The 15,002-nt window shown below is 41.8% G+C and overlaps 1 protein-coding gene across 5 annotated transcripts in view; it reads right to left on the bottom strand.

Annotated features, from left to right (window-relative positions):
- Nucleotides 1–15,002, bottom strand: part of PTPRT (protein tyrosine phosphatase receptor type T) — a 715,857-nt gene that overhangs the window by 182,459 nt on the left and 518,396 nt on the right. For all 5 annotated transcript variants that reach the window (XM_075072298.1, XM_075072299.1, XM_075072301.1 and 2 more), the window contains exon 10: nucleotides 756–957. In XM_075072298.1, the coding sequence (XP_074928399.1) occupies nucleotides 756–957 (202 nt within the window). The remainder of the gene's footprint in view (nucleotides 1–755; nucleotides 958–15,002) is intronic.

Raw genomic sequence — 15,002 nt, 5'->3', positions numbered from 1 at the left:
CCAGGCACCTGGTGTAAATGTACACTCATAGTCAGTTGCGGGGGGGAACAAATGATGTCATCTAACTCATTGTCCGCATCCACAAATCAGATATTTATTATGAGGTACTATTTTCACACACCCCCGTCAAATGTGGATGCTAGGGGAAGCCCACTTTAAAAATTTGCCCCACAGAGTTTGTATGGTATTGAAATTATCATCATTATTAATATGGGATACAACCATAAATTCCCTTATTACATCCAAAAGACAAATGGTATTTACACAGTTGCTCCAAACTTACTTTAAAATGCCTAAGCACTCAACACACCCATACAGTAATACGCAGTTATAGGCATTGATCAGGCACTTACAACAGCACTAGACCTGGGATGCCCAAAACCATGTTGCCTGGGTCCAGCTGGATAGGCAAGTAATTAGCAATGAACCCTTTAAGAGCCCACACTTCTATATCTTATCTATCAGAACCTGTGGGACAATAGTCACTGCTTCCTGAATTCTTTTCTTTGCTGAAACTTGTTAAAACCATCTTTGATGACTGGAGCTTTTCTTCAAAGATTTCCATCCTGTATTTATACAGAATGCAGATCATATATATTCTTCAGCCAAGCTAACAACCCTTTATGGAGCTATCTTATCCTGCAGACAGAGATACTACGCCAAGTCATTTTTTCTTGCTTTATTAGTTTGCTCACTTTAGATCTACAAAGGACAAACCAAGGCCAGGCCTCTTCCCTTCTCCCCCAGTGCCGTACCTGAAATTTTAGTTGCAATACGTGTTGTGATGGGAGGTCCAAAGCCCTTCACTGTGCTGGCTTTGATGGTGAATGAATAGGTAGTCCCTGGATATAACCCTACAAAGAGGTGGTGAGTTTCATTCCTTAGTTTGAAGATCTTTCCCCTCTGGCTGGACAAGTCAGCACTGGGATCCAAAGACCCAACAGCTTTGTATGTAATCTGCAAATAAAGAACAGATAGAGTCAGGGTGCTTGTGCTGACATCAGGATTGTCAGGCAAAAAACCAGATCCAGTTTCATTATCTTCCGTGAATGGGTTTTTACTTGGATACTAGAGATCCAAGCATGATCTTTCATCCAAAGTTTCACTTAATAGAGGGTCTCATTTCTCACTTCCATTACCAACAGGCTCTGAGTGCAGCATAAACTGATTTAAGAAGTAGATGAACAACTTTTTTTTTTGAAAGAAATCTGTTAATTTCTTCGGCCAAATTAAAGTTGACAGCAGGATTTTCATGAATATTTCTGGTGTAATTCCTTCCCCTCACCCTTCTCCCTGTGGTGTGAAAAGACTTGTGGGAAAATTTCCCATAAATTATTTTTCCTGCCAGCTAGTAGCCTGATCGAAAGCCATTTGAAGTTAATGGGAGCCCTTCTATTGAATTCAATTGGCTTTGGATCAGGTTCTAAAACAGAAAGAATTCTTGACCCAGACAGAATATTCTTTTAAAAACATGAAATAAATACCGTGAAGGGCATTACACAAATTCCCTCCTCTCTTTGCCTGTGTTTTTGAGACTGTTTCAGACTGATTTTTTTTTTCTGGCTTTGTCCTTGGTTTTGAGGGTTTGTGTATAAGTGCTGTCCCTGATTTCCACCTCAGAGTGTTGGCAGAAAGCTATGGATCCAGACAGATATTCATGAGTACATATATTGCTAGTGATAACACACCTTTAGAGAAATACAAGCCCAAAGCACAGCTTTGAAATTCTGTCTGAGTTCCATTATGCCTACCAGTGGCAAGTCTGTGGATATAAAGAAATTGGAGGTAAAACTCATGACTTATTTACCAGCTGATTCCTTCCCTATGTTTCAAATTCAATCCAACGGTGACTCAGTTTCAACTGAACTGTCAGTATAATATACTGTACTCTACTGCTCCCCTAACCTTTCCTGATATTACAGGATTCTTGCTTATTTGTAATGAAACACTATGACTAAATCAATGTATGTTAATATAGCAAGTCTTCAACGTTTTATGAAGGTCTTCACAAGAATCTAATTCCTGGATTTGCCAGAAAAAGGCTTTGAAAATTCTAAGTCCCTTGTATTATGACAGGAGGAAAATGTTGCATTTTGAAGAAAAAACAAATATATAATGTTAAAAAAGGAATATCTTGTAACAGGCTTGAAAACAGACAGAGGCCAGTTCTTACTGGCACCATGCAGGAGCAGCAAACAACACTTTTATTTAGACAGAGGCAGATCACAAAAGAGAGAGCTGATAAACAGAGAATAGGTTGGATTACAGAGAAGAAGAGTGAATTCCACCAGGGTCTATAATGATATAGAGCAGCAAGAACTGAGGAGAGTGGCACCCTCAAAAGCAGCTCTATTAAATCAGCTTGTCAGTATTTTCAATTTAAACTCACTATTTTCCCAAGGAACTATACATTGCAATTTAATTTGCTGCTACTTCCCAGCAGCTGGCTATACAGAGTCAGATCTCAGGACAAGGGTCATTAAAAAAACCACAAACACTTTATTCACTCTTGGGGGCAGCGCAGAGGGAACAATTGCAGCTGCCTTAACAAAACATTTTAAAAGAGGGAGAGGAAGAGAACTTTAGGTAAAACATAGTTAGGTTCTAAGGAAAAGATCATAGCCTGGCTCTGCTACAGATGAGGCAAATTTTAAAAAATAAAATGTATTCATTCAGTGTTTAGTTTTGAGTCACAAGCAACAAAAAAACTTCAAAAACAGACTCCAACAAGAGACTGCTGAATTGGAATTAATTTGAAAATTGGACACCATTAAATTAGGCTTGAATAAAGACTGGGAGTGGATGGGTCATTACACAAAGTAAAACTATTTCCCCATGTTTATTCCCCCCCCCCCTCCCCCCATGGTTCCTCACATCTTCTTGTCAACTGCTGGAAATGGGCCATTTTGATTACCACTACAAAAAGGTTTTTTTTCTCTCCTGCCAGTAATAGCTCATCTTAACTGATCACTCTCGTTATAGTGTGTATGGTAACACCCATTGTTTCATGTTCTCTGTGTATATATATCTTCCTACTGTATTTTCACTGCATGCATCCGATGAAGTGGGTTTTAGTCCTCAAAAGCTTATGCTTAAATAAATTTGTTAGTCTCTAAGGTGCCACAAGTACTCCTGTTCTTTCTATGAGCAGGAGAGACTGTTAATCTCTTGGAACTTGCATGCTGTGTTTGTACTAATAAAATGTAAAAACAGCATTTTTAGAATGGTCTTGAGGGGCTGGGTAGGAGTTCAGGGATCAGGAAATTTGGAATAAGATACGGAAATTTCTAGCTCTAGGTCACTGAAAATCATGCCCATATGATGGCCAGCCAGTATCCTATGAGAATTCAGTTAGTTGGCTCATTACAGGTCTTAGCAGACTGACTGAGTGCAACAATTCAATTCCCACAGACCATCACGTTTCCATCAGATGGTATTGACTTTCAATAACATTAGCAGGGAGACCACAGAGGAGAAGTGGAGGAATCTTGCACTACAACTTTCCTTCATCTATGGTTACATAGAAGAGGCTAGTCATCAATAATCCATCAATCTTCATTTTTAAAAACTAAAACAAAACAACAAAAGAAATCAGATACTTAAGGCAAATGAAACTCCAGCAATATTTTCGATAAAAAGTAAATTATGGAGCTTTACAAGTCAGATTCTGCTCATTAGATTCTGCACAGAAGACTTGCATGGGGGGCACACAAACCACAGAGGAACTCACCTTGTGAAGTCTGGAACCTGATTCAGAGTTGAATCCAACATTCACCACAGTTTTGATAGGGAGTAGGCAGCATTCAAGAGGGAGGGCCTGTTTCAGATTCAGGGTTGCAGTTCAGGCAAATTAGATAGAGAAGCCCTACCAACAAAAGTTTTGAACCAAGTAGCAGCTCCCTGTACATGTACACTTCTATTTATCTAACAAACAAATCCATTTTGTCACGTACAAAGCTTGGAACACACACTGTGTATGTCTACACTGCAATGCAAGCCCAGGGTTCAAACCCTCTTCTGTCTATACACAAATCTCAGCAACCTGGGGCTCAGACCCAGAACCCCCAGGGATGGAAGGTTCAAGCCAGAGTTTTGAATCTGAAGTTTCTCAGAAGTGTGAGATTTTTGGGGTGGGGTAGGGAAAGGGGATTATTCTTGGTATTGCTGTAGGACCTAAAGGACCCACAGGGGAAAGGCCGCATTGTGCAAGGCTCTGTACAAACACACAGAGGAACCAATCCCTGCCCCAACAAACTGAAGACAGAGAGGGAGTACAGGGTAATAGTAATGCAAATATGTTTCCACAGAGTTGAGCTACGGGCACAATTTGTAGATAGCATTATTTGAATGATAAGTAAATATAATAGCATCAGTAGATATGGCTCGACATCTGCCTACCTATTGTCAGTTTAGGTTTAAAACCTTCTCTGCTTTTTACACTAAGAACCTTGAATTATGGGAGTGGGTTAGAAATGCATATAAGGCACAAAACTGAGAACCAGAGGGCCCAGTCTCTATTCACAGTTCTGCCACAGATTTGTTATGGGACCCTGGGAAAGTCATTTCTCTTTATACCTCAGTTTTGTCATTTGTAAAATGGGGGTTATGATCCATACCTTTTAAAATGTTCGAGATCGATGGGTGAATAGGATTATATCATGGCTAAAGATTGATATTTAAGCAGCAGACTGATTTGAATGAGACAACTCCTCTCTCATCTCAGGCAGATCAGTAACTTTTCAGTCCTAGGAAATGTGATTTCTGTCTTTTAAAGTAAGCGACAGAATGCTAGCACTAAGGCAGAGTCCGACATAATGCTGGAAGGCACTGCATAACAACTTTCCCACATGGCTCTACTACTGCACCTCAAATCTCCTGCAACTGGAGTCTCAGCTCTCTACGCTGCTATGCCAAAGAATCTTCCATCTCACCTGTAGTTTCTGTTCCAGTCCTGGTCCTCTGCACAGCTCTGCCAGCATACATCGTCCTCACCAGCAGCCTACCCTTCTACTCCAGTAGTAGGCTATCCTCATACAACTCGGAAGCATACCTCACTCATGACATGCAGCTTCCTGCTATTGCAGTCATGAGTGTTTCCTGATCAGAAACTTCAAAGTGTGTGACGTGTGATGGGTTCGTGTTGCAAACAGAAGATAGGCTATAACGATAATGTTATCTTACTTTTCTATAATGCATTTCATGCAAACAACACCAAATCTGTTTACAAACTGTACAAGCTACTTAGAATGTACAAAGCATTTTCACTTTTATTCCACTTACAACACACAACTTTTGTGAAGATTAGTTAATGTCTGCACCATCCTTCAAACACTAAGTGCTACAGAAACAGCAAGTATTATCATTCCTAGCTTTAAAACATAACATGCTGACTTATGATGGAACATTTGATGCTTTCTTGCAATCTGACTTCATATTGGTGACCCCATGAGTGGTGTGCTTTCTTGATATATCTGTAGGCTTTCAATTAAAATTCAAGGTTTTCCTCTGTATAGTACAATCAAATTAGATGCTATTGTGTGCTATTCCTTATAATTCCTTATAATCCATCTTCCCATTGCCTTAGAACCTTAGTGCTGTCCCTTGGAACCAAGTAGCAGCTCCCTATACATGTACACTTCTATTTATCTAAACAAACAAATCCATTTTGTCATGTACAAAGCTTGGAACACACACTGTGTATGTCTACACTGCAATGCAAGCCCAGGGTTCAAACCCTCTTCTGTCTATACACAAATCTCAACAACCTGGGGCTCAGACCCAGAACCTCCCAGGGATGGAAGGTACAAGCCAGAGTTAAGCCATGACCAAAGGTCTGACATTGCACTCCATAATCTTTTATAGAAACACACTTATGAGTGTGAATATGATGTAACTGGAATATGCTTTATGCAAAAGGTCTCTTGTAAGGTATCATTACAAAGCTTATGACGTACTGAGTGTGTTCATCCTATTTGTTTGGATGTATTATTTCTATGTCTGGAGTTAGGAGAATAAGATTTAAACTTGTATTACTGATGTAAACATATTATGTAGAAGCCATTAAGGGTGCTTCAGAATCCACGACCTGTAAATGGCTCTGTTTACTAGCAAACTTTCCTGGGTACGTGCAGGCCAATCCTGGAAGAATGGAGGCTGGGGTATCACAAGACATGTGAACATGCCACCTGATACTGGAATCCATGTTAAAACTGGTGCTTTTCCATTTAGAAAGAGGGGTGGGACCCAGAGAGACAAAAGATTCCTGCTTTGTGCCAAAGCTATAAAAGGAGGTGGAACAGAACAAAGGGGCTGCCAGTCATGAGAACACCCCTGCTTTCCAACTAAGATGTCTCCTGGAACAAACAAAGACTGTACCAGGGAAAGAACTGGGCCCAGACTAGGAAGGAGTATAGTTTGTGAAAGAAGCTTATTGGAACATCTCTGAGGGTGAGATTTTACCTGTAAACAGTTTCTTAATGTATTGGGCTTAGACTTGCATGCTTTTACTTTATTTTGCTTGGTGACTTACTTTGTTCTGTCTGTTATTACTTGGAACCACTTAAATCCTACTTTTTATACTTAATAAAATCACTTTTGTTTATTAGTAAACCCAGAGTAAGTGATTAGTACCTGGGGGAGCAAACAGCTGTGCATATCTCTCTATCAGTGTTATAGAGGGTGGCCAATTTATGAGTTTACCCTGTATAAGCTTTATACAGAGTAAAACAGATTTATTTGGGGTTTGGACCCCCATTGGGAGTTGGGCATCTGAGTGTTAAGGGCAGGAACACTTCTTAAGTTGCTTTCAGTTAAGTCTGCAGTTTTGGGGCACGTGGTTCAGACCCTGGGTCTGTGTTGGAGTGGACTAGTGTTTCTGGCTCAACGAGATAGGGTGCTGGAGTCCCAAGCTGGCAGGGAAAGCAGGGACAGAAGTAGTCTTGGCACATCAGTTGGCAGCTCCAAGGGAGCTTCTGTGACCCAACCCATCACAATGAGATTTAGAGATTTCACCTAGTAGTTTACCTGAAAACCAAAACACAGTGAACTCTTTCAAACAAGCTGGGCAAAACAGTCATGAAAATGTACTTGCCCAGTCACAAATTCTACTCATCTATCCTTTACTAAAAATTACCAGCGCTATATTTCAATTCCTTAGTTAAACAACATTAAACAAACCCAGAAAACAGAATTTTACAAGGCATATATTTTCTCAAAACATATTAAATATCAACTCTTAGGATCTTAAGCTTCCCACCAAAGTGCGGTTCCTGAACACAGAAATGCAAACCAGTATGCAGAGCTGTTAAATATCGCCGCCTTAAATGAAACATTGTTTTGTAGATACACAGTACAATTTTAAAATAGTTCTGCTGTTTAACTGGCACCCCGTGTAACAATTTCTGAGAAGCTGTAGCACATCTGAACCATGTAAATCCATTAACTATGCCCCATGTCTCCTGAAAGTTTTACGTGCATCTTTTTTCTTTTTAAATACAGCCCAGCCAACCCTTCTGTTCCCCACTAAAAATACCTGACTTTTGACTTCCAAGAGCACCATTGAACTGAAAGTGAGGAGCAAATTTTTATTAATGCCCCAAGAGTGACATCATCTTGTGACATGGACAATTGAGGAGTTGGGACTAGGGAGACTACCACTCATGACTTTGTCAGGATTCAAACTCAAATTTCCAGGGACTTCCTTTCACTTTACTGAGTTGGGGGAAAATAAACCAATTCCTGACTTGTATCTGTTTTTGAAAATACTCCTCTCATGTGTACCAAGAGTCAAGACACTGGAAACTGGACTAGTTTATACACTGTTTTTATTTTAATATCATTGTACATGCAGAGGCACTGTGGTGGAATAGTTGTGGTGATGGACTCCCTGTAGAAGGGGCATAGGGAATAAAGATCCTCTGATGACTGGGCTGGTCTACACTACGGGGGAAAATCAATCTTAGATACGCAACTTCAGCTACATGAATAACGTAGCTGAAGTCAAATATCTAAGATCGGATTACTCACCCATCCTCACCGCGCGGGATCGATGTCCGCGGCTCCCCCTGTCAATTCCGCAACTCCGTTGGGGTTGGTGGAGTTCTGGAATCGATATAAGCGTGCTCGGGGGTTGATATATCGCGTCTAGACGAGATGCGATATATCGATCCCCGAGCAATCGATTGTAACCCGCCGATTCGGCGGGTAGTGTAGACGTAGCCACTGTCAGGGTGTCAGTTCTTTCACTATCACACTCTGCTAGCATCACACAGGAAGAAAGCAACCTTTTAATTCAGACAGAACAGCTCGTTAGCTCACACATTCGCACACCTCTCCCAGCACTGAATGTTGGACTCACCTCCACAGTTCCCTCTGGAAATTGGATACCTCCAACACACAGAGAAACAGACACACCTGCAGGTAGCCTGCCATTACTGATGGAAACAGAAACACTGAAACATGAAAATGACGCTAAGGAAATCACTAATGACATCATATGAAGAGTATATCTTCATGGGGGGGGGGCAGTTATTCCAAAGCTTTTTAATATGCATCGGGTAGCTTGCAGTACACAACTCACCCCAAAAGGATGTGCACGGAACACCTGTTCTATTTTCAATTTGCATTGTGTGAACACACTGCAGTAGTTTGCTGAGAACTGAGGGCATAGAATTCTCAGGGGATATTCTAGGGCATTTTGCTTTGTTGTGTGCAGGCTCTGACTAGTGTCTCAGATGAAGTATGCTATAATTGTATAGAATCTTATCCAAAAAATATACAGGTCACATGTCCCAAGCCAGATTGTCTCCTTTTCCCCCTTATTTCAATGTACTTTCCCCTGAGCTACTTGCTCTTTACTGGGCATTGGTTGGCATCCCAGTCATGATACCTTGCAGGCATCTGCTTTGCAATGTCCAGAAAGACGTCTTTATTTCAGTGGCTGGCCACAGAAGCTTCCTGGACCAATGCCTCTCTCTAGATAGTGATGAGATCCAGGGTTTCAGCATTGCTCCAAGCATCTGTGCAAAGCATGTTGTAGGATTGCACTTGTATTGCAAGAATGCCAATACACTGGAATCCAGAAGCAAATGGACAAAATCTGGCTCCAGGTCAGCTTTTCAATGGGGAGAGGGTCATCCTGGGAACTCAACACCAGAGCTCAGAGGGCCCACAGGTAAACACACAGGCCAGCAATGGGCCAATTTGCAAACACTATGGGATAGCAAGTGGAAGCATGCAAAAAGCAGTGCGCAGCAATTGTGTCCACATGAACAATAGATCAAACTAATTCAGTTCTGAGCATATGTAGTCCACTTTAGAAGAGGATTGCAGAGTTCATGATAAACATGGAGTTAGCAGACGGTGATGGATTGGGTTGTGTGTATGCAAGCATTTTCAAATTTTGATCCAGTTTAAAACCACAGTGTAGACAAGCCCAAAGTGAACTGCACAACAGTCATAGCTTCTCTCTCTCTCTCTCTCTCTCTTTTTTTTTTAACTAAAGGTGTCTCTCATTCTGAGACCCTTCTGACCAGAGAACTGCACGATGCTGCTGCTTCCAACTGCAGGTGCAATCTTTTCCCTATCGGAATCAACTCTATCTTGCCAGAAGGATAATTGGCAACCTTAGCTATGTGAGTTATGAAGGTGCAGGGCCCTCCAGGGCCCAGCACCAACACAGCTATCCTCTGCCAGGCAGAGCACTCCCCTCACTTCCAAGCTTGTGGTCACACCTGACTCCAGTGCTCACAGACTACAACTATCAATAATTTCCCCAAGCCCTTTCCTACGCTACATGCTTTAGTGCCTCTCCATGGCTTCTCACTCCATGCAATGGGGTCAGCGTACACAAAGTCTTAGAAGCAGGTGAGTAGGAAGGTTTTCACAGCCTAAGACTGGGTTCATGTAGGTAGGAGACTCTTTATGGTACATATGTCATAGGCATGTAGATTTGGCGACCTGGATATCAGTGGTGGAGAGCTGGATGGAGCCACGTGTGCTATGTTGCACAGGGACTGCAAAAACTAACCAAGCCTTCTACGTAGGACAACCTATATCTTGCCAACTCACCTAAGTTCTGCAAAACCTCTTAACTGAGAAGACCCTAGGCAACAATAAGGCTATTAATTGTTAATCTTGCTTCACATATTCCATTCCACGCTGTAATAAATCCTATAAGCCAATCCCTACGTGACATCCCCCAAATATAAATAAATAAAAATAAATTGAGTTTTGGAAGCTTGAGAGAAAAATCCTTGAACTTGAAGGTGACAAAATATAGTTCCTTTCTTTTGCATGAAGTTAGACGTGTCACTGTATTGGGAATGCAGCATTTCTTGGGCATACTCTAACTTGTGGCATGATTTAAAGGTGTAAGTGACTCTTGAACATCTCTGAGTGAAACTCTGTGGTATCACTTTTGTGGGGAATTTCCTTTGAATTCAGTTTGTCTGCACATCCCCCTTCAACCCAAATTTCAGGTTCCAATGAAACCATAAACTCAAGTGTGGGAGGCAGGCAAAACTTCAGAGCTTCACCTAATTTCATAATGAAACCAGATGAATCCATATGTTTTGTCATAGAGTTAATACTGGCATATGAACCAGGCTGGGTATCTCACAAGACTCCAGAACTTTAGCAACACTTTTGGAGAACTTGAGCTGAGTTTGCAACATTGAAAAGCACTCCTAAGAACAAAATGAACTTCAGGTTTCATGGTAAACCACCCAAAAGTACTAGTTATTTCCCAAAGGACTGCCTTCCTTTTCCTCTTACAGGCTGGACCCTCAGCATAGTGGGCAGCAATAGGCTTGGCAGGGGTGCTATCACAAGATGCTAGATAAAACTGAACACACTCCGGGAGATTTAGATCAGTTCCAAATCCACAGGTATCCACACCCCAAAGACCACTACCACAATTAGCACTAGCTGGTCCCTAGTTGATCTCAGGAGAATGGACTAGGCCCTGAAGTCTGCCTTACCCTTCCTTCCCTAGTGACATCCCCCTAAAGGCCGGGATCAAGGCACATTAGCACAGTAGAATGAGGAATATTTGCGAAGCAATGCCTGTGCACTACCTGTTCTCCAGATTAAAAGAGAAAGCTTCTGTTTGCAACACCCTTCATCAGTCTGACATTTAATTAAGAAATGAAAACCTACTCACATCTACTAGACAGATTCTCACTCATGGCTTTTCTCCACACTTCACTTTCTTGGTGAAACACCAGGGCACAGACTATTAAACTCTTTGGAGGAGATTAAAGCAATGCAGAGAGGAAAATTAAGTAGATTTAGGCAAACAAATAATATAATTGCTAGCTGCAACTCAACAGCAAAGAACGATTACAAACTAATGAGACAGATCCACAACTTTTGTGATACTGATTTATTGTATGAATTTTACATCTTTTGGCTATACATTCCACATCTCATCTTGGCTAAGTAACAGTTTTAGCAGATAATTATAGCTCTCCTCCTAACTTTCTATAGAGTACACACTCATGCACACACATTTCATACTTATTATATTTTAACACCACTTTGCTATAAGTGTCATTTTCTTTGTTGGGTTCTCACCTCCTCCTGTATATAACTTCTGCCCTTGTGCTCCCCATAGCATCACTCTCTTCACCATAACACCACCTCCTAACATTTAACGCTCAGGTCCTCACGGCTAGTATCATAATGAGTGAAGAGTACCCACTGAGGGAGGGAGGGGATTATAAATAACCAGTAAGATATCAAAAGGCTCTGGGTGTGGACTATACATCAGATTTAACAAACATCAAGTTCCTGTAGCCACAGGTTCCATTCCTGGAGTGGTAAGGGTAGGGCTCAGCCCTATATTCTTCTAAGGAAGGCAAATACTGAGTGCTTGTCTGCATGAACAATTAGCCCACGACAAGGTGGGGTGTAAATCTGCACCACTCTAGCCTGCCGTGCCCTAACTGTCCATGTGCACCCTGCTGACATACATTAACAGTTAATTTGTGAGCTTTGATCTAGTCCATGGCTTTGATCTAGTACATGGATGTCACATGGGCCACTGCTGTTTGCTGATTGGGCCGTGGGTTCAGAACCACTGATCTAGTGCCATTTCAAAAAGGACTGGCTCCAAGTGCATTAACAAACTGTTAACGAGTGTCAGCAGGGTGCACATGGACAGTTAGTCCCCCGGAAGGCTAGTGCAGGGTAGACATGCACTGAATGTTCATGTAGACAAGCCCTTATTTACTTCACCTCCATTCATAGAGTTAAATTCTGACCTCTTTCACAGCATAGGAAGAGGATGCAGGGAGCCCTCCCCCACCCCCCCGGCCCCCTTGTGCTCTGAGCAATGCTAGTCACTCCAAAAGGGGTAGAGTAGAGACACCCCACCCTTTTCCTGGAACAGCCGGGGGCTGACACAGTGACTGTGCCCCTTTAAAGTGAGAAGAGGCTGCCTGCCTCCACTCCCCAGTAGTCCCTGGGCACATTCTCCTTAGAGGCAATCACAGTAGGCAGCATCACTCCAGCTACTGCCCCTAGGCAGGTGTCCCTCTAGACATCCTATGATACAGCAATGCCTGGTAAAACCACAGTCCATCAAGCCCATAATGCATATTTTATAAAATGAATTAAACCATCAGCCCACTTTGCCAGAGTTCCTCTCACTTGTACTGAAATGGGCTGTCACACAAAATGGTCGGGTGAGCCAATCCCCATGTCCCACTCCTGGCCTCTAAGAGACAATCCCCGAGAGTGACAAATTTTGAGTCAGAAAAAGAATCTCTCATTCCTAGAGGGATTCCAGTGAACTTTACAAACTGGTTTAAAAATGACATAGGAATGAATCCCTCTACCCATCATTGAAATGCAGCTTCCTCATGAGGCAGAAAGTGGCATTTGTTTAACAGCACAACTCTGTAAGGTACAGAACACCTTCATCACCACTCAGTACCTCACAGAATCAAGCCCAGTACAGTACAGCAAGACCACACATCAGATTTGTTTACATAAAAGTTATAACTACAGTGGATTTTTCAATAGGAAGAACACAATTATTCCTCATTGGAATTTGGCCAGGTCCTCTATTTTTCCCCAAAAAAGTGCTGTGGAGAACTTTAATGAACACAAATTGTGTAGAGTTTGGTCATATTTCATCTGATTAAATGTATCACAACTTTCCTTGCTAGCAATAAAGATAATCTGTAGGAGACCCCAACTAAACAAAGCATTTAAGCCCAAGTCCATTGCTATCCAGCAAAGCATTAAGTGCTTTGACTGAATCAGGGCCATACAGCATCTTTCATCTGTAGACAAAGAACTTTGCTGAGGTTGGTAAGCACCACTATCCCCATTTTGCCCCTGTGGAAACTGATGTAAAAACCCAACCTTTATCCAAAATTCACACAGGAAGTCCATGGTAGAGCTAGAAATAGAGCACAGTTTTCCTGATTCAGTCTGGAACTCCATTCTTTGGACCATATACTGCCTGCCACACTGATATCTGTTATCCCAAAACTCGTTTTCACATTAACCTTTTGTCCTGCTCTAATTTCGTTCAGATAAAAGAGGTTTCCCTTTCCAGACACACAGGCTGAAAATGAAACACTGGCATCTCTAGCATCCATGACTGAATTAGGCATATTTTGCTAATCGTCAAGTAATCTGACTGGTTGAACATCTACAAATGCTTCATGTACAATTATGTTCTGATGCTGAGTTTGTCCCAGGATGATGGAATAGTCAAGTGCATAGAAGTGATAATTTCCTGGCACTGTCTGCTCAAAACAATAATTCTGTTTGCTGTTTGTACAGCTGCCTCTCAAGTTATACTATCAAGCTGTGCCATATTTGGATTCTTCTTGCCATAAGAAAGATTGAAAAGAAGCTGTTCAGAGCAAGTGAAGGATTGAAATAGACTGTGTAATTTCCCAACTCCATTTTTCAATTTTTTTACAAATTTATACCTATATACTTCCCATCTAAGGATAATTCCCTGAAGTACAGGCTTGCTGGTTGCAAAAAGTTTGAAAACCGCTGCAAGCCAATCCATTCAAATTCAGCTTTAAGTAAGAGAAGGGAAGACAAAGAAAACCAAACCAAACCCACAAACACACCCTTGTCATAAATAGGAGGAGAACTTCCTTCTCATGCCACAGTAAAAATCCTTATTTTATTGTTCTATGAACAGCAAATAAACCCTCCCAAACTGCCTTTCCCAGAAAGCAAGCACGTTTGTTTCTGCTCTACTCTAGCAGAGAAATGGTCAACTTTGGCAACTAGGTAATGTGGAGTGAAGAAGATAAATCTCTATATGTAAATTTTTGCTTGGGATTTAGTGGTTAAGAGCTGTCTCACATATTGGTATTTATAGCAAGATGGAACACATTTTCCTGAGTAGCTACATGAAGGGAGACAAGGTTGAAGCCATGAATATTATTTAGCTGTTCGCATGGTTTTAATCTGAATAAGAATACTCCTGCTGGCCCCGTCTTGGTACAACAGCTTCACTGTAGGAGAAACTAGGAGGGGGGGGAAATGCTGTATATCAGCCATGCAAAACTGTCATGAAAATATACGGGCCCAGGCTCATCCAGGCAGTCTGTGCTCCCTCAGAAACTAGTGGAGAACTTGGCAGAAATTGGAGACCAACGCGTGGGTCAGGGGACTCATGGCATCACAACCAGTCAGTTGAGCATGCTGACTGGAGAGGCGAACTCCCAGCAGCTTGAGAAAAGGATAGTCTGTGTGGATTATCTGAAATCCACAACAGTGGATCCAGGAGTGCCCCCTAGGGTGCCCCTGAAAACCAGAAATGACCCCCCCCCCTTAAGGATGTTTTAGAAACAACTTAGCAGAGAATCCTGTGGCACCTTATAGACTAACAGACGTATTGGAGCGTGAGCTTTCGTGGGTGAATACCCACTTCGTCAGACGCAGGTAGTGGAAATTTCCATGGGCAGGTATATATATGCAAGCAAGCAAGCTAGAGATAACGAGGTTAGTTCAATCAGGGAGGA

This window comes from Chelonoidis abingdonii, chromosome 14 (genome assembly GCF_003597395.2).
Source record: "Chelonoidis abingdonii isolate Lonesome George chromosome 14, CheloAbing_2.0, whole genome shotgun sequence".
Lineage (NCBI taxonomy): Eukaryota > Metazoa > Chordata > Testudines > Testudinidae > Chelonoidis > Chelonoidis abingdonii.
This window is presented reverse-complemented; position numbering and strand designations above follow the sequence as displayed.